Source organism: Pipistrellus hanaki, assembly GCF_964339955.1.
Source record: "Pipistrellus hanaki genome assembly, chromosome: 15".
NCBI lineage: Eukaryota > Metazoa > Chordata > Mammalia > Chiroptera > Vespertilionidae > Pipistrellus > Pipistrellus hanaki.
In genome coordinates, this window is record NC_140517.1 from 24,760,238 (window position 1) to 24,785,522 (window position 25,285).

Here is a 25,285-nt window from a genome sequence, read left to right on the forward strand (position 1 = left end):
CTTTACGCATGATCCCTCGGCCCCAGTGAAGCTGAGACAATCCAACCTACCCTGGTTTATGACAGTAAACACAGGGAGCTAAAGTCAGGAGAAGGCAGCCACAGGCACCTTTGGAATGACTGTAGCAGGTGGTGCATGTCAAACCTCTCAGAATGAGGAGCACGTGCAGGAAAGAGTTAACACAGCAAGCCTGAGCCTGCGGTCCCCAGGAAGACCTGCTTCCCAGGTTGGCCCTTGGCTGGCATCTGGGAACTTGGGTCTCAGGAGGGTCCCCACCTCTCCAGAATGATCAGTGGCTCCCTGTGTCTAAACTGTTTGTACAAATAGCATGGATGATGCTGACCACCTGCTTCCCCGCCCCTGGGGAGACGGGGGGGGGGGGCAGTCAGGGAATTGGATTTGTGAAAGGCAGAGGGTACTCATGGGGCGAGCCCCCATTGAAAACCCTGGGCACTGGGTCTCCCTGGCGGGCAACATTTCACACGTGGCTGGAGGGGTTCAGAGCACCCTGGGCGGCCCCTGGGAGGGGACGCTGGGGGCAGGAGCCTGGTTCCCCTGGACTGCACCCCATGCTGCTCCCCGAGCTGGTCTTGCTTTGCATCCTCTCACGGTAATAAATCATGGCAGTGAGCACAGCTACGTGCTGAGTCCACCAGTCCTCCTACAAATGACCAACCTGGATGTTCTCAGAGAACCCCCACTCAGAGGAGTATAAACAACAGCCCTCCTCCGGGAGCACAGGTTTCTTGGGAGTGGTTGGCACGTGCCTCCTGAGCACATCCACTTCAGAGCCTTCTGGAACCCTCTTATGAAGCCTGGGCTTGAGAGCACGAAGGGAGCGGTGGGGACTTGAAAATGGAAAAGCTCTTCCTCAGAAATCTCTTCGCCAGTTCCTTTACCTGGTCCCCAACTTCCCTATACGTCTCCCTAATCCTAAGAGGTGGGAATGATTAGGTTAACCCAGTGGTTAACTACATGTGGCTCTTTGGCCCCTTGAATGTGGCTCTTCCACAAAATACCACGGCCTGGGCGAATCTAATTTGAAGAAGTGGCGTTAGAAGGAATTTAAGTTTAAAAAATTTGGCTCTCAAAAGAAATTTCAATCGTGGTACTGTTGATATTTGGCTCTGCTGACTAATGAGTTTGCCGTATTAACCATATGAAACTGCCCTTTCTGTAGGTTTAATCATATGAAACTGCCCTTTCTGTAGGTTTCCGGTTCCAGCCCCAGTATGAACACACATGGAAGGCAACCAATTGATGTTCTCTCACATTGATGTCTCTCTCTTTCTCTCTCTCTCTCCCCCATCTCCCTCTCCCTTTCTAAAATCAATAAGAATATCCTCAGGTGAGAATTAAAAAAACAAAACAGCTGAATAGTGACAATTTCACATAATATTATCATCCACACCATTATGCGGATGAGGAACCAGGCTTAGGAAGGTTTAAGTCATTTTCTGAAGGTCACACACCTTGTGATGTCAGGGAGCTTGGATCTGAAGTGAGGCCTGACCCCACAACCTGCCTTTCTCACTGGTGACAGGACGCTATCCACAGAAACAGGACTTCTTTGGACGATGGTAAAAGATCAGGTTGGGAGAGTATGGCTTTACATATCAGGATGAGCATCTGGACCTGATGAAGCAGCTACAGGGAGGCCACCGGAGATGAAAAGGCTTAATCAGAGGGAGCAACGATTAGGATAAACAGGGACATGATATGGAGGTAGGAAGGTGAGTAGGCTGCTGTAGAAGTCAGATGACACCTAGCAGAATTTAGCAGAATTAGGAGATCCTGGCAGGTAACGGGAGGGGAAGGAATGACAGGCAAGGAAGGTCACCTGTCCTTGGCGCCATTTCTAGCTCATAGTAGTTGCTTAGTAAATGCCCATTATGTAAGAACAGAACTGAACAGAGAAGGTCAGACATTGTTTCTAGATGGTGAGGAATCACCACAGTGAAAACATGGGGTTTCAAGATCAGTCCTAATGCAAGCCAGCTGATTATGAATGGTTCCTGTAATGTATATAGTGACACCTACTGCCAATAATGTTTGTGTGTGCCGTCTGCATTGACTGCATCTGTATGCTTTGCTCCTGTCTTCACCTACGTGGAGTGTTGAGTGGTAACTTGAGCCCTCATCCCTGTGCAGGGACATCTGTGGGATGTAAATCTGCGTAGGCTTAAGGGGCACGTTCGTGACAAGATATGAGTATACGCATACACGGCAGGCTATTTTAAGAACTTCTTATATCCTAGGCACTCTGGGTTCTGGAAGCTCATCCCACATCCTAACAAATAGAGTAAAATACTCCCACATTATCTAAATACTCTTAAAAATCTGACCTATTTGAAAAAAACAGTTTTCATATGAACTTATTTGGTGACAGGGAACTCAGTTAATTTATAATCGCTGTGACTTCCCAGAAATCATGCTATGAGGAAATTCTTACTAAGTGATTTCTAACTTACACGTGGTTATAATGAAATGTTTACCAATAGATAAATTACAAGAATGAAGTTGACATATTATGGGGCCCTTTCTTTGAACATTTGTAAAGTTCAAATTTGCAGTGTACTTTTTTGGTAATTTGGGGCCAATAAAATTGTTTCAGTCTCCAACGTTTTCATAGGTGTTTGAAAAGCCTGTTGAATAAAATGGCCCAGGACACATTGCTGCTTATGTGTGATTGGCCAACTAGGCAATAAATGTAAATTAAGTCTCTTGGTGTTGCTCAGGGGATAGAGCCCCAGCCCTCACACCAAAGAGTCCAGGGTTTGGTTCCTGGTCAAGGGCATGTACCTGGGTTGTAGGTTCAATCCCCAGCCCTGGTTGGGGCTCATGGGGTAATCAATCCGTGTGTCTCTCTTACTTTGATCTTTTCCTCTCTCTCTCCCCTTCCCTCCCTTCCACTCTCTCTAAAATCAATGGGAAAAAATATCCTTGGTGAGGATTAACAAGTAAACCAACAATCCCAATAAGTCAATTAAAACTCACAATTTTTCTTTATTCTAAGACACCCCAGGACGGAAGAAGGGGAAACATGGCTTTCCCTTCCGTTCCCAGGACTTTCGCTCTCATTTCTTTCATCAGCGTGGTGCCCCACGCCGCTTCCATGTATGTGTATGATCAATGCCAGCTAACATCCAGGAGAGCTGGGAACTGAACACCACTGATTTTCTGGGGGGAAATAATTCCTGATGAAAATCTCCCTAAGTGGACATTCTAGCACGAACCTGCTAAACACTCCTGTTTCAATTTCTGGTCTTCGGAGGATAGTGGTTTCTAATACTTTTTTTTTTTTTTTTAAGTTGGGCATATTTCTATTTTGATTCTGCCATTCCCGGTCAAGTGCAGGCCGTTGGTCTGTAAGTGGCCGGTCCTTTCCGCATCTCAGGTGGACTGGTTGTCACAGTCTGGATGTGTAGGGGCATCATTCGGATTGGGGTGGGAGGGGGGTCTCTCCCCTAAGGCTGTGGGAACCTGGGCCACCCTGGATGGGATAATGGCCTCGGTAGGTATCCAGGATCCCTATGCGGGGACTACCGACCGTCTGCAGGATTGACCTGCGGACAGACCCACACCACCCCCGCTTTCACCTCCACCTCCGACGCCACCATCGGACGCCCACCCACCAACCACCCCACAGCCCTGACCTTCTCCGGGGGACCCCCGCCGAAGCCCTGACCGCCAGACAGCGTCTCGATCTCCGCCGCCTGACCCCCGGTTTTCGCCCTGACATTGATCTGCGCGGGCGGACGCCCCCGCGGCGCCCCGGGAATTCCGCCGGGCACGCCCGCCCCGCGCCTCCCGGACCCCGGCGCCGCCGACCCCGGAAGACGCCGCTGGACCCGGAGTCGCAGCGCGCTTCTCGCAAACTGATTTCTCGGAAGCAGGCCGGCGGGCGGGTCGCGCCGGTGGGCGTGTCCGTAGGCCTTCCCGCGCCCTGATTGGCTGGCGCGGCCGGCGCGTGGGCGTGTCGGGCCCGGACCTTAAATATGCGCGGGCCCGAAGCCCGCGGGCCGCAGCTCCGGAGCGCGGCGGGCGAGCGTGGGAACGCGGGCGGCGGCACCGAAGGCGGGCGGCGGGCCGGGCGCGCGGCAGCAGGTAGGTGGCCGGGGCGGGCGGGCGGAGATCCGGCGGCGGCCAGGTGGTGCTGGTGGCCAAGACAGCGGGCCGGCACCGGCGCACCTGCCGCCCGGTTTCCGAGCCAGCGGTACCGCTCCCCCGTGCCCTGTTTTCTCCCATCCCTCTATTTCTCAAGGTCCAAGTCGTTGATGATGATGCACCTAAATGGATTTGATGCTAAAAAAAAAAAAAGCTAATTTTTCTTAAAGTCTGGTTTGCATGGGCGACTTTAGAATGGTTCATATAGTGAAGGGAAATATTTGCCTTTTATTATAAAACCTCCGTTGTCCCACTCAAATCCTGCTACATGGAATAATCGTTGGGAGGAGGGTCATAACTGTGAAACTGTCCAATAACCAGTACTGCTTGTGTGCGTTAGCTTGTGAAGGGGCAGGCTGGATTTTTTATTCTGATGGATGACAGGATATCTGAGTGGGGTTTGAGGTCCTAGGCTCCCCTGGCAAGAAGTCTGTATGGGGTCTCAATGAACAAGAGCATTTTGATGTAAAATGTCCCCAAGGCAAGGGCAGACTCCACGGTGAGAAGGTGAAATGTGTTACCCAGAGCTGTGAAGTGCTTCAGGAATGGAGACCACATGTTCCAGGGTTTTAAACGATTCCCCTAACATATGGAGGGATAGAACGACACTTTTTAAAAACTGGTTAGGAGCCAGCCTGAGAGTTTCCTTTTGGATTATGGCACGTTCCTCCACGTGAAGAATTGGGGGTGGGTTAGTTTTTGTTAAGCAAGATTAGGGCCAGAGGGAGAAATGGCTTTGATACTTTTGGGACTCGTGGTGGCGGCCAGGGCGGATGCCCAGGGGCCCTGAGAGGTGTGGGAGTAGGCGAGTCCTGCACCATCTGTCAGGCACATCCTGAAATCGGGTTGGTTGGGCCCAGGGCAATCTCTTATCACCTGCCGCCTGGGAAGCCTGAACCCCGGACTCATTTATAGGGTAGAGATTAGCTCCAGATAGGACTTGGCCCATAAAAAGAATTATTACCTAAAAATCAAGGAAGAGGAAGTTATAAACATGTGACCGGGCTTATAAAATTTTCTTGGCTCAGCATTTGGTGGGATTAATTTGTTAGTGTTTAATAGATCATTATGGATATCTTAATGCTGCTGAGAATCTTGCAGGTGATCTCATTGAAAATTCAGGCGGGACTGTCCCTGTGCTGAGGTCTTATAAGCTAACCATGGTTTTTCTCTGCAGAGTGAGTAACATAAGACCCCTTTGCTGGGGTTGGGTACCTTTCTGGGCCTGAGTTTTTCCATTTTTGAACCAAGAGCAGCTGAATTAGATGATTTCTAAAGTTTGTCCAGCTTTTATATTCGGTGACTTAATTTTCCTCTTAACGCCAACTCCTTATTTTCTTTTCTCTTTTTCTTATAAATCACCAAGAGAGTTGTCTTCAACAATTTTGGGGCTAAAAGTCCCTACAAGAAGGCATTGATCACTTTTTGGAAAAATTCCCATACAAACAAAATATTGCTTTTCATTTCAGGATGCTCCTGGGACAGGAACACTAGTTTGTGAACCTTGTACTAAGGGGGTGAGCAAAATGCTAGTGAGCAGGAATGTGTCCTTCAATAGACAGATCCACAGACACCAACCTTTTTCTTGTCTTGTGCTCTGGCCCCTCTCCATGTCCTCCACACAGCTCCTTCCTCCAGGAGTGGACAGTCTCCGCCTTTCCAGCAGGAAAGGCCCATAGGAACTGCCAAGTTACTTTCTGGGGGGAACCTGGTGGTGTCCTTTCATTTCTCTCATTAGGTGATCCTCCCGAATTTGTCCCATGTTTGTAAACACGGGGACTGTTGTAGAATTGTGGGACACTTGAGGTCCATTCACTCTGCACGTGAGGATAACCTCAGAGAGAGGTTCAAACAGCTCAGCCAAGGTCTGGTTAGAGAAAAGCCTTTGCTGGAGCCTGCGGTTTTCAAGTTGAAGTCCAATGACCATTTCACACATTTCGCCCCTTTTAAATCCACAACTGGGCAGTTGGGGTTATTGGATGAAAACGTTACATTTGGTGCTCTGACCAGTTTGGCCCAGTGGATAGAGCGTCGGCCTGGGGACTGAAGGGTCCCGGTTCGATTCTGGTCAAGGGCATGTACCTGAGTTGTGGGCACATCCCCCGTGGGGAGTGTGCAGGAGGCAGCTGATCATTGTTTCTTTCTCATCAATGTTTCTAACTTTCTATCCCTCTCCCTTCCTCTCTGTTAAAAAAAAATCAATTATATATATAGTTATATATATATATTATATATATATTACATTATATATATTACATTATATATATATATATATATATATATATATATATATATATATATATATATATATTAAAGTTACATTTGGTGCTCACAGAACCTCACCTCCTTCTCAGGACCTGAATACCTTCTCTGGCCCCATAGTGGGCCACCTGCAGAATTTTCATTGTTGCTTTGTGGACCAGCATGGCTCTAGATGTGACCTTATTCTTGGGGACATTATGTCTTGTCACTGCTGATTCAAACTTGTTTGCCAGAAGAAGTCACATTTTAATCAGAAGAATAGAAATGCCTCTTTTTCTTTGGGTGGGCGTCTGTCCAACTGCCTGGGGATTTCCAACCCTCTTCTTGTAAATGTGGGCTGAGAGTTGATACGGCACGGTTGCTTTCTCTTTTCTCTGTGCTGTTGGGATAGCTGTCTGCTCTAGCAGAGTGTCCTTCCCAAGGATGTCTCTGGGCACCTTGGGATGGTGAGGTCCCCTGATTTTAGCACCTTCGGGCTAACTTTGTCCGTAGCCACAGCTGATTTCCTCACACTTGTCTGCTATTTCCCAGTTGGTCAGAAGAGTTCCTGAGGAAGAGAGTTGGGATAATAATAACAACCTCTGCACTTGGAGAACTCTTTAAAGGTCCAGATGTTTTATACTTGTTGTCTGAGCCCTCATTACAACGATGCCAAGTACTGAGAGTTGTCCCGAGTTTCAGCCAGTGAGGCTGACTCTTCAATGTTAAATGATGCTCCAGGGCCACCCAGCTGAGAGATGGCAGGATTCAAATGGGACCTCCACTCTGCCCTTCCCAGACTCATGCTGTTACCATTAACCAGCTGTGAAGGAACAATCTAGAGGGATAGCCTGAGACTTTCCTCTTTCTTGGAGATCACAAACGTCCCATTTGCTCACAGACATTGGTCAAACTGAGCACGGGACGATGGAATTGGCTCTTAGAGTGAGGGGTGCTCATCGGAGGGGCTTGGAAATGTAAAAACGACTTTCCCCTCTCTCTTGCTAAAAATGGAAGGATGCCATCAGATGTGCCTGAAAGGAAACCTGGGGCCAAAGCTGGAAGGACAACATCTGGGTGGAGGGCAGCTGCTGAGTTCCCAGGGAGCTTTCAGTTTTCATTCCGGGCTCTGAGTCCTGGAGGCAGGCATTGTCCTCTCAGGGCAGGCGGCCCAGAGTCCTGGATCTGAGGGTTCTCTCCCCCCCCCCCCCCCCTCTGCTGGCACCTGTGTTGCAGCCCTCTGATTTTCCCGTTAGTAGTTCTGGGCTAAGTACCTGGGGTGCTGTGATGAATGAGACAATGCTTGTAATGTCTTAGAATATTTTTTTTTCTTTTCTTTCCAAGGATGTGTGACCGGAACGGAGGCCGGCGGCTCCGGCAGTGGCTGATTGAGCAAATTGACAGCAACATGTACCCAGGGCTGATTTGGGAAAACGACGAGAAGAGCATGTTCCGGATCCCTTGGAAACACGCTGGCAAACAAGATTATAACCAGGAAGTGGACGCCTCCATTTTCAAGGTAAAGGCTGGGCTTCCCTCCCCTGACCATGAGCGTAGCTACTTCTGCCTTCCCTCACCGGCCGGGGGAGGTGTTGAGTGACAACTTTCCTTATTTTCTTGAAAATTAATCCAATTTTGTAAAACAAACATGGATTGAGAGCAGAATGTGTCTGAAAAAATACACCATGCGATTTTGCAGCTATTATGTGGTTTAATCACTTTGTAGTCAGTTGTAGAATGGTGCATTTTTTTTTTTTTTGAAATGAGATTGAGGACAGTTTCTTCATTCTTGCAAAGTTATAACTTCTGTTTGGCCATGTGAGGTCAGCTCAGTGAGAGAGACACCATCTGTCACTCCTTCTGGGCTGGGTCAGATGGGCTGTCCTGCTGCAGGTGTCTAGAAATAGTCTCCTTCCCTTGAGAATAGTGAGTACCCCACTCGCTGAGGGACTTGCTGTTTGGTTCCACCATTTGCATCGTGACCGCCAGCGTTGACGGAGGGTTTGCTCTGTGGCAGGCCTGGCCCCACAGGGTTTGAGCTTTCCTCTCACACAATCCTCTTCAGGAGGGGCTGTCCTTGTTCGTGTTCTGTAGAGGCACTGAGAGGAGAAGAGACTTGTTTAAGGTCTCACAGCTCCTGGATGATGGAGCCAGCATTTGATCCCAGGCAGCCCCACTCTGAGCCCATGCTCCCAACCTCTAGCAGTATCGCTCAACAGAGATTGCTTGCCATTAGACCTGCGACACATAGATTCAGGCAGAGGAGCCGGGAACCAGGGCAGCTTAGCTCTGCAGGCTAGTGGGTCATCAGCCCCCCCCCCCCTACCCCAATGCCCACCTCCCGGGGGGCTTCTCTAAGACTCCAGAAGTGCAGCCTCCACCCCCTGAGAGATTTGTAGCCCTAGTCAAAGTGAGCCCAGGCTTCCATTTTGCAAACAGATGCACCCCAGGGGTCTGCCCCAGAGTCCAGGTTGCAAACTGCTGCTGCTGTGAGCTGGTTCTGTAGGCATTTGGGTCTTTCCCTTCACACTGCTCCCTGCTTCAGCTTATGCTCTGGGGGTAATGCCCACAGAACCGGCGGGACAGGGAGGGGACAGCGAGTGATATGGAGGAGGAATGGAGAGGCTGAGTTGTGAAGGGCCAGAACCAGACCGGAGACCTGGGATGAATGAGGGGAGCGAGGCCCTGGTGGACCCCATGGCAATACCAGACTCAGCCAGGGCTTTCTGTCTTCTGACACAAAAAGCCCAACATGACCAAAGATCATACCTTGGCCTCAGAGCAAGAGTATAAGTAGGTCAAAGTTGGCTTATGAGGCATTTCCGTCCTTCAGTTCTCTTTCTGACATTTGTAGTGGGGCCACACATGTAGCATTTCTATTAAATTTATCACCTGGGGTTGCAGGCCTCTTTGAGGATCTGATGCCAGTCACTGGCCCTCTCCAAGAGGAGTGGGCACACGTGGATGTTTTGCACTCACCTTCAAGGTGCCCCATGTGGCCCGAATGTCCAGCAGATTTTTTTTTTCCATCAAGGACCCCAGGTCAGGAGCCTGGATCCTGCCAGGTTTTTGAGCTGCTAGTGCATCCTTTCTCATTTGTGAGGGGGATGTGGATTCCTCTCATATAGAGGGTTTTACCGTCAGCATTACAGCGAACTTCTCTTGGGAATGACTCCGGCTACGTTTAAACAGTGCTAGGGTCCACCTGGTCAGCTGGGAGTTCTAGATCAGCGATCACCAATCTTTCGGACCTCACAGACCACTAGTGGTCCTCAGACCACCTGTTGGCGACCACTGTTCTAGATTATCAATGGCTACATGCCAGGGCTCCTCAGCTGTAGGCATCCAGGGCCAGGTTGTTCCTGTTGTGGGGTCATCCTGTGCACTGTGGGGTATTTGGCAGCACGCCTGACCTTACTGACTGGATGCCAGCTGCACCTGCCCCCCACATATGACAACCAAAAATGCCTCCAACATTGCCAGATGCTCCCTGGGGTGTGCTCTCCCCCTTCACATTGAGAGCGCCTCTAGGAGCTGACCATGGCCAGGAAGAACAGATGAAGCAGAAGTGTGGGGTGCTGAGGGCACAGTCCCAGGTTGACCATCAGTAAAACTTCTTCAGGAGGAGAGTCCAGGGGGCTGGAGGCTGCATGAGCCTGGCTTGTGGCTTGCTGGAGGAGATGCTTCAGCTTCTGTGCTGGGGGGGGAATGAAATAAAGCCCCAGATTTATGCATCTTATGCAATGCTCTGCATGGCCGTTTCAACAGCGTTGAGAAAAATGTGCAAGATTCCCAATGTTTCCGTTGATTACGCAGTCGCTCAGTGTGGCAATCTGAAATGAGTGTACAATCTCAGCAGGAATGGGGGTGGGAGGGAGACAGGGCGCCCACCCAGAGCCGGGCGGCCACTGGGCGGGCGACAGCCTGGGCTGGTGAAGTGCAGGCGGGAAGAAGCCATCTCTGAGTTGCGCTGGCTCGGCTCATGCCATCCTCTGCGGGGTGTTTCTCTGCCCACCCAATGTGCCTGCCATTGGAAGGAGCCAGTAGGCAGGCCTTGATTAGACAGAGCCACTTAGGGATTTTCTGGTGATGTGGAGAACCCTTTAGTTTTCATACAAAGACAACCTTTTACAGATGTATGAGTTAAAACCGGTCTGTTTTTCTGCCTTTGTAAGTGGGTCTTACAAATCTACTTATGCCAGAGACCCCTTCTCTGTCCGCAGGCGACATTCTGAGGTCAGCTTCATGGTGTGGAACAGAGATGGGAGGTTGCAAAGGACATTGAGTGCAGTGTATACCATCCCGGTACACGGATGAGGCCCTGATATCAGCTCACACTTACTTTAAAAAAAGTATTTTGGTTCTTTTTCATAATGCTCGGGGTGGAAATCGAGTTAAGGGCTTCTTGACAGACTTCCCAATGGGGTGATATCTTAGAGCCAGCCCGAGAACCCTGGAAGCCGGATCTCTGCCTTTCTTGAGCTCCCAGGGGATTGCCATTAAGTCAAGAACAGCGGGCACTTAATCCCATACAGGGCATTTAATCACCTTGGGAAAGTTGCCTCTTGGAATTACATTTTCCCAAGTGGGGTTGAGCATTTCCTCTAGCTCTGGTCTTATTTTAGGTTGGAAGATTTTGCCTAATACCAAAGGTTAGTTTCACCTGACAGCAGTGACCTCCTAATTGGTGTGTTCTGTATTCTGATTTTGAAATTAAAACGATGTCCCTTTGCATGTTTGATTAAAAAAAAAAATAATTCCCCATTCCACCTTTGACCTTAAGTTTCCAGTTTTGCAACTTGGTTCCTAGTTCAGAGTCTAAGGTTTGGAGAGGTCAGGAGACAGAGCTGTGAAAAACCCAAGAGGGAGAGGATATGTCATTGCACTTTAAACAGCGCCTGGGGAGATGGGGGGAAGGCTCGAATCAATGCCAAAATGCAAAACACTGTTTCTATTAAAAGTAGCAGGGCAGCCAGTGGATGATCACACTCAGAATTTTTGCAAATGTTTCCTTTTCATGCTAAATTTTCATGCCAGGGGCTGATTAAAAAAACACGCGCACACACAAATTGTTCTTTGTTTTGAACATTCTAGTGAAACCATGTGCACTTCCTCCTTGTGCTACTTGACCTCAGGCTCCTCCTGGCTCGCTGGTCCAGGGTAGGATTTGTGTTGGCCTGAGTTCCAGTTTCAGCTTAGCTGGGAGATCTTGGGGGGTGGTCTCTTTCCTGGCCTGGGTCTTTTTACATCTGTCCAAGGAAGTGGTCTGATTGAGCCCTGAAATTCCTTGAATGAGAGAGGATGGCTAAACATGACTTTCAGGAGGGCGAGCCCGCACTGGTGTTGACTGGCCCTGGATATATATCTGTGGCCGAGGGGCTGACTGTTTCACGTGCTGCTTTCTCTCCTTTCAGGCCTGGGCCGTTTTTAAAGGGAAATTTAAGGAAGGGGACAAAGCTGAGCCAGCCACGTGGAAGACAAGGCTACGCTGTGCTTTAAACAAGAGTCCGGATTTTGAGGAAGTGACAGACCGGTCCCAGCTGGACATTTCTGAGCCATACAAAGTTTACCGCATCGTCCCCGAGGAAGAGCAAAAATGTAACTATCCCTGGTGGGCACTCTGTCCAGCAGAGGCTGCAAGGCCCTGGGTTGGGGTGGAAGCCGCCGCCCACAGGGTCTGGGGCAAGTGGTTTTTAGCTAAACACAAACAGCTCTCTCTTTTGTATAAGCGGACATGGAATTCTCTTCCCGCTGACCTCACCCACCATCTGCTGACCAAGTGGCAGCTTCCAGCCGAGCGAGAGGTGGCGCCGATGGAAGGAAAGGGCGGGAGGTTGGGTGGCAGCCAGCTCTGCTGACCTGGCCCGTGTTGCAGGATATCCCTGGGGTCAGGGATGAGATTGGGCAGGAGCAGGGATCCTCTGACAGTGTGGAAGGGATTCCTTTTGTCTTCTAGCAACTCTCAGAGGCAGCCGGGGGACAATCAGGTGGACAAAGAAGGGAAGGCTGGCTAAGGTACAGAGTTGAGCTCTTGAATGCATTTTTGGACGATGACACTGTGAGTTTCATTGCTGTGACTCAGCATTGTCAGATCCTGATCATTGTTTGGGAATTTAGGATGTGGTAATTCCTGAAGTTTCTCCCAGCTCTATCATACCCAGAAAGCATCTGTGAAGAATTTAAAGCAGGATAGCAACAACATGCCACACATCTTCCAAGGCCTGATACTCTATGCTCTAGTCAGACATCACTAATCAACCAGGATATTATCTGGAGCTCGGATCTGGCCCCAGAATCCTTTTCAAAGTGGTGTGCTGTGCAGCTGCTATGAATCAGAGCTGGCCCATGAGATAAAATCTAATTGCCACCCCTGCTTTAAAACATTTGTTAACACATTGATTTTCCTAGCCATGAGATGTAGCAATTAGAATATTGGCATGGCATCCTTTTCTCTTTCGAAGAAGTCCGGTAAGGCCTGAAAGAAATAGAACTTTTTGGTAAGGGCTAAGTAGAAATTATGAGTGTGAGTTCTTCCCACTATGGGAAGGTTAAAAATGTTGATGTGTAATTTGCTCAGTGAGTGGCAGAAGGCTGAGCCTGGCACTACACCATAGTTTGAGTCTTATCCTTTCTGCTGCTCATTTGTAGTTTAATTCATTAATTGTACATTAACACCTGGCTTTCCTGAGTCTGAAGTCTAATCTATAGTCAATACGAAGTCAAACAAGCTGACCTGGAAAATCAGATGACCCTTAGGGGAGACCTCTTGTATAATCCTCTGGGTTGGTTTCAAAAGGCCAGTCGTCTTTTTGCTTTATTTCCCAGTTTTGGAAATATGTATATGTTTCCAATATATAAATATTTTTTTGTCACCACAAAGTAAATTGTGCTTTGAAGTAATGGAGAAGTTTCTTACTCCCCTACCCCCAGGGTCAGCCAAGCTTGGCCTGGCAGGTGACCCCAACTTGTTTATAGTATGGGGTACAGCTAGCATCACCTGCAAGGGTGGATGTTAAAGAAGCAGGTTCTCGGGGGGGAGGGGAGGAAAGGGGCATTGCATTTGCATAAAGTCTACATGGACCCATTGTCCTCTGTACTTCAGTAGTTTGCAAGCTACATTGGGGTGCCCCACCTACCCCCTACTTCCCCCATCAACAGCTTCTCAGTGAATTCTTGAGTCTATCAAAGTGGAATAAAAGATCAGCGAGGATGAAACAACAGGCCAATTTTGTAGCTCATTGGGGCTAAAGTTATAATACATCTCACTTAATACACTGATAAGCTTAATGAGGTGAGTTCTGGCTGGGGCAGAGGCATAAGAGCAAGGAGGGGGCTAGCCTGATCCAGAGAGCTTTTTATGGAAATGCTCACATGCCTTTGGGGATGTCTGATGAAGGCAGGTTCCAACTGGGCCTGGGTGAGTCTTTGCCGTGCGTGTGTGTGTGTGTGTAGTGTGTGTGTGTGTTCGCGCAGAGATGCACACGTGTATATTTGGAAAGGCTAAAAGGAGATTTCCTGCCAATTAACTTTAAAGAAAAAAAATATAACCTGCGAACATATTTTGCTAGGAAACTTTGAGTGTCTACAAGTGCCCCAGCTGGTAAATTTAACCTCTGCAGAGGGTAAAGGGGGTAGACACCTGGGGTGACAGGGATCTGATAGGCGTTCATTTGAGATCTCCATAGATCTCCATAAACAGAAGTAAGAGACCCAAGTGCTCTTTGGCCTCTAAGTGTTAGAAACAACAACAGCCAACTTCTCTCTTTTGATTCTGCTGATCAGATGACTGAAGAAGCATGGGAAAAAAATTTCTAGGCCTTTCCCAAACCAGGGAAGATACTGACTGACTTTTATTTCCTTCAACTCAGCATTTAGAAACAAACCACTGATGATGGCCTCAAGGGTGGTAGGGATGCCTCAGTGCCGTGGCCACGTTTTGTCATGCTTGTCTGCTTTTCCACAGGCAAATTGGGCATGTCGACTCCTGGCTGTGTGAACGAAGTCACTGAGATGGAGTGCGGTCACTCTGAAATTGATGAGCTGATCAAGGAGGTAAGTGGAGGCAGCATTTCCAGAGGTCTGGCCCGTCAGCGGAAGGTGAGCAGTGGCATTGTTCTTGCCCTGCCAACATATCCAGAGCCTTGGGCTCTCCCAGCAAACCTTGTCTCTACTCCAGCAGAGACAGAATGTGAGACTGAGCTACCTGTATGTGGCCAGCCTCCGCCAACTGGTCAGCCCGCTCACCTGGTGTCCTGTCCTTAATCCCAAGAGCTGGGGAGAGTGCTTGTTCTGTTAGGGATATTCCCTCAAGCTCTGGATTTCCACACTTAAACATTCTGAGTGCCAGTCTTTTGTAATGCATCCTGTATTTTCTTACCTTCTTAGCATGCTGCAGTGAACAAGATGGCAACTTTCCCTTCCTACTTAGGGTTGTCCCTATGGCATGATTATTGTACTAGCTTTCATGGCTGGTGGGCTGCCTGTCTTCCATTACGCAGCTTTTCATCCTTGATGGGTTGGGAAGCCATATAACCAAGCTTGTTAGAATTGTGCGTAAAGGTCATAGTAAATAGGCTACCGGTAAAGGCTTAATGGGGTCCTAGGCAATGGGTATCTGAATACCAATTCTAGCTATTTGGATGCCATTTTCTTTTACTTTCAGCCTTTAAACTATGCTTTTATGGCTATTACAAGGTGGACATTGCATCGCTGAAATAATCCCACACAGCCCTTGAAAAAGGTGGTGGAGGTGCCATGTAAATGCTTCTTAATCCCCATAGCGATGCCAAAATCCTTGACAGTAGCTTGGTGGTCAGGAAATGCTGATAACTAAACACAATGTCCTCCAAGCTGCCTGACGTGGCTGCACATGGCAGCTGTCACGCATCTGGGTGGTCATTAGCAGCAGGTCAGCGGAATTCCTGGTTTCCTGTCACTCCAACAATGTCCCGTGTTCCGTGAGGCTTTTCTGCTGACTCAGCGGATAGTATGAACTAACAGGATTGGTGCCCTGGGATCACAGGAAAAGCAGATTTCAAAAACGAACTGGACTAACCAACCTCCTTTAGGAACTGGGTCAGAGATGGAGAGCTGAGGCGTGATGTGTTGAGTGAGACTCACAAAAGCATGGCAGGGTCCATTCAAGGTCACGTGCGCTGGGGTCCCAGAACCGGCAACAGGCAGTTTCAGTAAAAGGTCAATAAACTTACTAAGGGCCCCGAAGAAGCTGGGAATTCAGTTACGTAGTGTGATCACGGAGCATCCTGGATCTTTCAAGATACAAAGTAAAACTTCCCTTTAGTTTGATGAGCTAGAGGTGACGACAGTATGGTCTTAGTTAAGCACAAGCCATTCATCCTGACAGCCCGGGGGTCCTGCCTGGGAAGCCTAATGACTGTGCCATTCTTCTGTGCAGCGCCCTGTGGATGAGTATATGGGGATGGTCAAAAGGAGCCCTTCCCCGCCGGAGGCCTGCAGGAACCAGCCCCTCCCAGACTGGTGGATGCAGCAGCCCAGCGCAGGTGAGGATGGGAGCCAGGGCCACTCGCAGTGCTTGGGGGCTGGACTTGTTTGAGTGGTTTCAGCCTGATAGCAGCCGGGATGGGGTGGGGACGGGGGACCTGCCATGATCCCTATTTTACTGACGGTGACTGCCTCCCAGGAAGACACACGTGTCCTTCCCATAGGAGGTGTCTCCCGCGCAGCTCCTGGGAAGGTCAGAGGGAGGGAGTGCAGTGAACTTCTCCAAGACCAGAGGGGATTCATAGCTCTGGGCCACGTTCTGTCTGTCAGGTCCTCCATCCAGTTTCTTCAGACATTAGGGACCTCCCAGAGCCATGCACCGCCCAGAGCGGCGGCTGGAGAGCAGGAGAGCAGGAGAGCTCAGGAATGGGCCCTTGCTCACGCAGAGCCCTGGATTTGAATCCCCTGTCAGAAGTTGCATATCCTATATAAGGGTCAGTTTCCTCATGACAAATGGAGGCACCAGGACTGACCCCCAGGGTCTGTAAGCTGAGTGAGGCACGCAACCTCTTCTTAGCTTCTGATGACCCAACCCTCCACCACCGCTTGAAATGACCCTCCTCCCGGAGCACGGGTGCTTTTGCTTCCTTTCTTGGCCTCTCCCCTTCTGTCCCCAGTGGGAGACCGGGAGGCGGTCGCTAGCCTCATGGGCCTCAACGGTTGTGGGTGTGGGGTGGTGTCCAATCAGGGGCCCTGGGGAGCCCCCCTCCCTGGGCTCAGCAGCACCTCTGAGAAAGCTAGCTCTGGCCCGGCTCCCCTGCAAGGCAAGGCCTGGATGGTGGACACGCAGTCCAGCGGTATTTTGGGAGCAGGGGGAAGGAAGCGTGGCCCCACAATGTCACACTGACACATGGTCAGAAATCCCACAGCGCAAGAGGAAGTCCCCCCCTCCATGCTGGTTGGGTTGAGGTCTGGTTTTCTGCGTTGATGAAACATAGGTCGCCACACTGAGAGGGAAAAACACCGAATTCGGCGGAAGCCAGTGGCAGGGCCCCAGGAGCACGCCATATGCGGCTTTTTAAGAAACTTTTGGAGAGGGGGAGCGTTTGGGTTGCCTCCCCCTGCACACAACTGAGCCTGGCCGGGTCTGAGTCTGCTTTTCTCTCCCTCCAGCAGGCTTGCCGCTGGTGCCGGGCTACCCCGCCTACGATGCACACCATTCAGGTACGGAGTGCTCTGGGCTGGGTCAGGTAGGGGACACCCTGAAGACAAAACTCGAAGGACCTGTGTGGGTTCTTGAGTGCCCCTGTATGAGCACGATCTGGTGTCAGAAGTCGGGCACCTAATTCCTCCCTTTTCCTGCTTGGTTTTGGGAGTGAGCAAGTGGCTGGCCTTTCTGAGACTCTTCTTGGACTGGATCAACAAAGAGATCAGAAGAGCTCTCGCAGGGGAACTGCTATGGGAGAAAGAGTGCGGGGACAGACACACTCAAGGTCCAGCTCTTGCCCCTCTCATGGGACCCCAGACAAAGTGATTGAATCACTTGGGACCTCAGGCTTCTCATCTGTTGAGTGGGGACAACAGTAGCAACTACCTCATGGGAGTGTTGTGAGGGTTACACAGAGTGTTATTAAAACTTCCTGGTAGGTACATATGGGTCAGTGGATGTCACCGGTGACGGTTTCTTTTACTCTCTCCCACCTAAGTTTGTAACAATAACAATGCTAGTAATGATAATGGTGGTGGTGATGGTGGTGATGATGGTGATGACGATGGTGATTTTGATGATGATGATGATAGTGGTGGTGATGGTGATGGTAATGATGCTGCTAGAGATGATGATGGTGGTGATGATGGTGGTGGTGATGGTGGTGGAGGCTGACATTAGTGAATGCTAACTGGGTCCAGGATCATCATTGAGACATTCATGGCTTAATCTCATGATCATTTCCCACCATCCTTAGGTAGGTGTTGTTATTTCCATTTTATCAGCTCAGAAACCCCTGGTCACAGAACTTGTGGGCCACAGAGCTGGGGTGTGGCCCCAGGCTGTTCCATCCCTGCTCCTGCCCCAGATGACAGAGGTGCTCTCTGTGCCACATTGTTGTTAAATACATTGGGGGCTTGGACCGTGTTCCTGCCAGCGGCTCCTGGAATTTACATTCAGGCTCATCATTGATGGCATCGTCAGAGCAAAGGAAGCTGGTGCCTTCCCCCAAAGCGACAGGTTCTGTGAGAAGGAAGCAGCCTGACTCATCAAGATGGGCCACATAACGTGGGGCTGGGCACCCGAAGCCGCCTGGCACAGGGGAGGAAACAGGGCCCAGAGAGAAGTGTCTTGACCAAGGCTCTCATGGGATGAGTGTTTTGGGTGGTAGAGGCAGGTTTTCACCCAGGCAAAAAATTTTTAAAGCAAACGATGCTCCCATTCATTGAGCCCTTACCCATTGCACAGCGGCCCTGGGAGCTGGGGACTGTTATATCTGGCTTCACAGATGAGGAAACTGAGGCTTAGTGGTGAAATCTCTCACCTCAGCTCACACGGCTGGTAAGCGGGATTGCCGGGTTCAAACCCAGGCATCTGGCTCCAAGTCTGTTTTTAGATTTATGCTGGGCAGCCACCATGCTCACCAGAGGCTCAGGTCCTGGAGGCCCTGGGTCATGGGACCGGGCCTTTGACCTGGTTAGCTCTGGGCTATGGCCCCGGGAGTCTGCTGACCAGTGCTTCCTGGGGGCAGGAGGGTAGTCTGGCACATGCTGCAGTGTCTGGGCGAGAAGACATGGTCTGAGGAGGAAGCTCCTCAGTTATTCCAGAGCTGTCTCAGCACACAGCAGGTGGAATGACTCACAAAGAAAACCCTACACCATTCCTCTAGAAGTTGTGGACTTTGGCACCTCTGCTCGGGTCACACAACTCCTTCCCCCACGTAAATAAGTTGTCAGGGGTCTCCAGTTCTTATCCCTGTAGGGACAGGAAATAGAAGGGTGAAGTGTTGGGAGGAAGACAACAGTGTCAGCGACTGTGGCAAAGTGGAGGGGCCACACTCCGCTGGGCTGCTTGTGGTTCCTGCCCTGTGGACTGACAGACCCAGCCAGGCCCAATTTTCCCATTTCTCTGGAGGAACCAGAGGTCTGGATTTTAGGTGAAAATTTCCCATATAAAAGATTGGCAGCAAATTTGTGTTAACAACACCTCACGCTGCTGGCGGATCCAAACATGCCTGTGGCTGCCCGTTTGTGTTCTTAACTGTATGCATTTGAAATAACTGACAGTGTGGCTTGGTGCTTAAGAATAAAGATGTTGTGCCCTGGCTGGTATGGGTCAGTTGGTTGGGCGTTGTTCTATGCACCGAAAGATCACTGGTTCAGTTCCCGGTCAGGACACATACCCACGTTGCAGGTTCGATCCCCGGTCAGGATGTATATGGGAAGCAACTGATCAGTGTTTCTCTCTCTCTTCCTATCCCTACCTCTCTCTTTCTCTCTCAAATCAATTAAAAGAAAAACCCACTCAGATGAGGAGCCAGTCTGCTAGGAATGGAGTGCATCCAGGCTCCCCAATTAGCAATTGTGCCATTGACAACAAGCACCTTAACCTGTCTTTGACTCAGTTTTCTTACCTGGAAAATGGGTATAATTATTACTAGTCTTTACCTCATGGGACTGTTATGAGGATTAAATGTACTAATAGGTCTAAAGCCCTGGGAACAGCACTTGGAATGTACCATGTAGACCAAGGACTGTGGCTTATAATGTCAGGGGTCTTATCGATATAGCTAATCTTTTGTCCTGTTATCCCAGTTTATTTAATAACCATCTATATGGTGCTGCCATATGCTAAGTACAAATGCAAGGTCATTTGATCCTCACAGTCACCCAGTGAAGTGGGAGTATTATTATCCCCACTTTGCTGATGGAGAAACTGGGGCACAGAGTAGGGAAGCTGCTGCCCAAGGTCACACAGCGGGGATAATGCATCAGGCAGTGGGTTCCAGAGGGTGTGCTCTGCTGCCACTGTGGCCAGGCTGTCCTCTGGCAGGGTTGTCCTTGGTGGGCGGGTGGGTGTAACGGGAGCAGGACAGGGCTGCTGCGGGGCTGTTAGGATTGCCAAGGGCAGGACTGAGTAACTGGAGGCCCTTGATGAGTGGCTTCTGCTCTGTGTGTCTCTACTGCTCTCCTGTAGGGCACGGTGAGTCATGGCCCTGGCCCTTCTGGCTTGAATCTCCTCTGAGCCTAAGCTGTCCCCTTGCATTGGGACCCCTGCCTGGACATCTGGAACACCTTGCCCGTTGCTCCAGAAGTTCACACAGTCAAGAGACACTAGTGTGAACGAAGGCCACAGCCATGACAGGGCAGAGGGGCAGAGTGGTGGCAGAGACAGCTGGCGTGTCTCATCCATTGGGACAAAGTTCAGAATTGTTTCAGGGTGAAGGAAGTGGAATGTGTCAAGTCATCAGGTGATGCAGACATTGCAGACTTGGAGGGTGGGAGGAGGGTGGGTGGGGGCAATGAGGCAGGGGGTTGGATGCGAGTGCTGCTTCTTACCTGCTGGGTGACTCCACCTGGGCCTTAGTTTCCCCAAATATCAAATAAATGAGTTGGACTGGAGCCCCTGCAGCTCCGATTCCCTGCGTAAGTCTAGACTGCCATTTAATGCCAAGTGGGAGGAAGTGGAGCCTGTGAACAACAGTGGGGAAGCTGTTTGCTCTTAGTATTTGAGCAAATGAATCTTGAGCGAAGCCCGTGGGAGCGCCCAGGGAATTGTAAGTGCACGTGAACACAGCCGAGGTGGGTGACCCCCCACAAGGCTGCCCCTGACAGTTGGGCAGGTGTGCGCTGCACCAGTGTAGGGGGGCACGATGGAGTTGGGCAGCTCACAGCTCATGTGGCTCAAGGGATCAGCCCCAGATTGGTCTTAAGGCTCCCCCAAACTCAGCAAGCTCATTGATAGCGCATGTAATTCTCACAGGTTAAGGCGATTAAATGCGATGTCTCTAGGAGTACCCCTGAATTTAGCTGTTGTCTTTAGTTTAGAGGTTCCCACCCTTTAGGCCCTTGAGCCCCACCTTCACACTTTGGGTGCCACCTGGACTATCATGAATATCCTGTTTTTCTCTTACTCTAACTTTTTAAAACATAAAATGACTTTAGAATGAGGGCCATCTATCATTGCCTGGAAACGGAGAAGCAGATCTCTGCTATAAGTAGGAAGTCAGAGGTCAAAGCACATTCATTGAAGACCAGAGATTCTGTTCAGAGGTCCTGGCCAGAGCCTGCCCCTTGGTTAAAGGTGGGTTGCCAGAACGAGTGTTAAAGATCTGCCGGCACCAAATCAGGCTTTGTTTCTTGGTGATGAGAGGTTGAGAGGATAGACATACATGTATTATACACAGTTGCCTAGTTATATAACTATAGATACTCTAGAATAATATAGCCTGTAGTGTCTGTGCTCATAATGGACGGATATGTTAGGTCTGAATTCGAGGTTAGTGAAAATAAAGATATACCTTTTTATCTTGACAAATTCTCAGTTCCCTGGATTTCAAATTAAGGATCAATGTTACATATTATAACACTGAATTATATAGTCTGACATATAGCAGTGGTAGAGCAGTGCCTGTGAGGGGGAGCCAACGTCCTAAGAAATTAAGTTGTCAAAACTTTGTACTCTTAGGGTGACTGATACATTGTGGCAGCTGTCAGCCCTTCCCAGAAGTAGGGAGAGCACTCTAATGGTTTTGTATATAAATCATGGGTTTCCTTAGCAATTCTGTGTACGTATTCATGCTTATAAAATTTTATTTCTAGAAAGAGTGCGTGAACTTCCCAGAATGCCAAGAAAGTCCTGGACACACAGGCAGTTAGGCTCCTCCAGTTTGGGAGGAAGAAAGGCTCCGGGCATTTCCCCAGGAAGGACCAGGGAGAACCCCCTTCCCCTCAGCCCCTGACCTGTCCCCCTCTTTCCCACAGTCTTCTCCCAGATGGTCATCAGCTTCTACTACGGGGGCAAGCTGGTGGGCCAGACCACCACCACCTGCCCCGAGGGCTGCTGCCTGTCGCTGAGCCAGCCGGGCCTGCCCGGCGCCAAGCTGTATGGGGCGGAGGGCCTGGAGCTGGTGCGCTTCCCGCCCGCGGACACCATCCCCAGCGAGCGGCAGAGGCAGGTGACCCGGAAGCTGTTCGGGCACCTGGAGCGCGGCGTGGTGCTGTACAGCAACCGGCAGGGCGTGCTGGTCAAGCGGCTGTGCCAGGGCCGCGTGTTCTACAGCGGCAACGCCGTGCTCTGCAAGGACAGGCCCAACAAGCTGGAGCGCGACGAGGTGGTCAAGGTCTTCGACACCTGCCAGTTCTTCCGAGGTCTGTATGCTGTCACCTTGCTGCCTGGGTCTTCCTCCCCCCCACCCCCAAATACATTCTTATTGCTTTCAGAAAGAAAGGGAGAGGGAGAGAGAGAGAAACATCAATGGTGAGAGAGCATCATTGATCAGCTGCCTCCTGCACGCCCCACACTGGGGATCAGCCTGCATCTCAGGCATGTGCTCCGACCGGAGATTGAACCCCAACCTCTTGGTTCACAAGTTGATGCTCAACCACAGCCACGCTGGCTGGGCTGCTGCCTGTGTCCCTAAGATCTCGCCTTCTTCCCAGGGCCATTTGTCACCCACATCCCCATGGGGATAAGCGGGGGCTAGAGGCACAGCTGCAGCAGGGGTGCCCCCTGTACTTGAATTCTGCTCTGTACTTGTTTTGCTAAACGATCCTGGGGAAACCTCTCTGTGCCTCGACGTCCGGCGTGTAGAATCGGGGGAGCAGTGCAGCTCCTTCCTTGCACAGCTGTTGGGGGGATTCAGGAACGGAGCGCCCTGCAGCTCTGTATGAGCTGTTCCTACACCCTGGGAGCTGGTTGGAAAGCATTTCCTTCCATAAGCCTTTGGAGCAGAATCTGCATCTTGGCCAGGCCCCAGGGGTTTGGCGTGTGCTGACCTTGTGCACTGAGTCCTTGGGACCACGCCCCCACACAGAAGTGCTGCCCACCAGCCACGGTTATTCTGTGGGGCGTAGAATTAGGTTCCCACTGTGTGTGTGTTCCTCCCAGAGGTCAGGGTGTCTGAAGTCAGTCCATCAGGCTGCCTGCAGCACTGCGTGGGAACCCTCCTCTGTGCTCCAAAGCTCTCTGCTTCTCCCCCTGCTACACCCAGGGGCTAGTGTCACATCTCTCCTGCCCCCTGGCCTGAGTCCTAGAGGCTTCCTGGGGAAGGGGCCCTGGCAGGGTGGGCTCCCGAGGCATGTGGAAGCTCAGGTGTGGAAGCACCGGCGAGTGGCCGACACCCCCTTCCTCCTGTGTCTTTCCAGAGCTGCAGCACTTCTACAACAACCAGAGCCGGCTCCCCGACAGCAGGGTGGTGCTGTGCTTCGGAGAGGAGTTTCCAGATATGACCCCATTGCGCTCCAAACTCATCCTCGTGCAGGTGAGAGTGGCCAGATGGTCTCCCAGCCCACACCTCTTGGGCTGAAGCACAGGCAGTGAGGCCTGCGGGCTCCACTTGTGTGCAGAAGCAGACCTGGGAGACCTCCCAGTGGCAGCCATGGGCTCTTGCCACTGCAGAGCCGTCTTCTCATGTTGCAGGACTCTCCCAATCTGTGTGTCTCCCCTGCCCTTTCTTTGCATGGCTTGTTTTCCAAAATCAAAACCTCCTTTCCAGAAGGATTCCACCCTGCCTTCAGGCCTATGTGACCTTAATAAGGGTTTTACAAGCCCTTACTTAACTGGTGTCAAAGGAAGGAAGCTCTAATAGTGGAATTCTGGACACTGGCTAGGCAAGTCGGGACACGATTGAAAAAGCATACATAGGAGTCTTCATAGGGAGCCCGCTTGCCCTTTCTTTGCATCTCCTTATTCTGGATTCATTCATTTGGGAGTCGAATGCTAGCATTACACTGGGGTAATCAAAGAATCTGGCCAGGGTCAAAGGAAGTCCCATCTTGCTTCCCATCTCCAACTCTGACCTTGTGCCCCATTCCCCTAGATCGAGCAGCTGTATGTCCGGCAGATGGTGGAAGAAGCTGTGAAGAGCTGTGGTGCTGGGTCCGTGATGCAGGCTCCTGAGGAGCCCCAGCCAGACCAGGTCTTCCGGATGTTTCCAGATATCTGCGCCTCCCACCAGAGACCCTTTTTCAGAGAAAACCAACAGATCACAGTTTAAGTCTCTCTCTCGGGCACCCCACCCCGCCCACCTCTCACATTTCATTATTACAATTACTGTTGTAATTATTTAAGGATATAGATCCCTCTGACCTGGGGTGGGATGCCTCACTCTGCTCTTAATTTAGTAAGGGCATGTTCTCTGAGGGCTCCACGTTCAAAGCGAAGTTGTGTCCAAGTTCTATTGTTCAGGTGTCAACATGGAAGCCCACACCACATGGTCTGCATGGTGTAACTAGAACCTCTGATTAAAACATGTATTTCTTGTATTGTCCCCTAATTATCATTAGTTGCTATGATTCTTCAGCATTTTGGGATAAGTGATATTTCCAAAGGCTTTCATTCAATTTGACTAGCGCATAGTTGCTTCCAGTAAAGAAATTTGGGGATCAGCTAGTGAAGACAAGACTGCTTTTCATCTTTATCTTTTGCTAGAGCTATAGATTTATGATTTCATGTGCTTGATCCGATGTGAAGTGTTTTTGTACTTTTAAGCATGTTAATAAGATTTAAAAATACATGAATAAGTACTTTAATAAGTATTATGAAGTCTCCCTTTAATAAGTGAAAGCAAAAGCTCTTGGCGAGTTGGGAGAACGTATATTCTCCCCAGAACTTGGTGCTAGGAAAGCATCTCCATCACTGTGTGAACGGGTGAGTTCTGATTCCCAGACAGTGAAAGTTTTCCTTTTGGCACATTGTTGCAGGAAGCTTAGAGCTAAAAAAATTTTTTTTCCATTTCTGTAATTAAGTCATCTGAGATAGCCTCTCTGGCTGCTTCTTTCTAAATGGTTTCGACCTGTTTTAAAAACATTTGTAATTTTAATTATACAATTATAAACTGCTTTGAAGCTTTTCCTTTTTCCCCCCTTCTTTTCATAAAGTGGGCAGGATAGAAAGCACAAATTCAAAATAAAGGGCGTTCCCCTAAAATGTCTGCACGCTTCAACAGCTGACAGCTCGATTGACGTTTCTTTCTTTTCAGATTTAACCCATTGGAATTAATAATTATTCAAAGTGTGTATACATTTTTTGGGGGACACCCTGTATAATTATGGATTTTATGAGCCTTTTGCTTGTACCTTGATTCAGTCACTCCATTCACCAGCGGTGGTGTTTAGTGTGTAGGCATGGCTAGAGTGGATTGGGGATGTGGATGACACGTGTTGCCTGTCACCACTACACCGGTCTTGGGATGAGCTGTGGTTGGGG

General features: G+C 50.0%; 1 protein-coding gene across 2 annotated transcripts; it reads left to right on the forward strand.

Annotated features, from left to right (window-relative positions):
• The first annotated feature begins 4,015 nt into the window (after positions 1–4,015).
• IRF8 (interferon regulatory factor 8) lies at positions 4,016–25,026 on the forward strand. Of its 2 annotated transcripts, none has more exons than XM_084906807.1 (9): positions 4,016–4,107; positions 7,753–7,927; positions 11,823–12,006; positions 14,372–14,460; positions 15,824–15,929; positions 17,044–17,094; positions 21,841–22,227; positions 23,224–23,339; positions 23,898–25,026. In XM_084906807.1, the coding sequence occupies exons 2-9, from the start codon at positions 7,754–7,756 to the stop codon at positions 24,072–24,074; spliced, it is 1,284 nt and encodes a 427-aa protein (XP_084762933.1). In that variant the 5' UTR covers positions 4,016–4,107; position 7,753; the 3' UTR covers positions 24,075–25,026. The 2 variants fall into 2 exon arrangements, with proteins under 2 accessions (XP_084762933.1, XP_084762934.1); XM_084906808.1 differs by having other exon boundaries at positions 17,047–17,094.
• Positions 25,027–25,285: the final 259 nt, after the last annotated feature.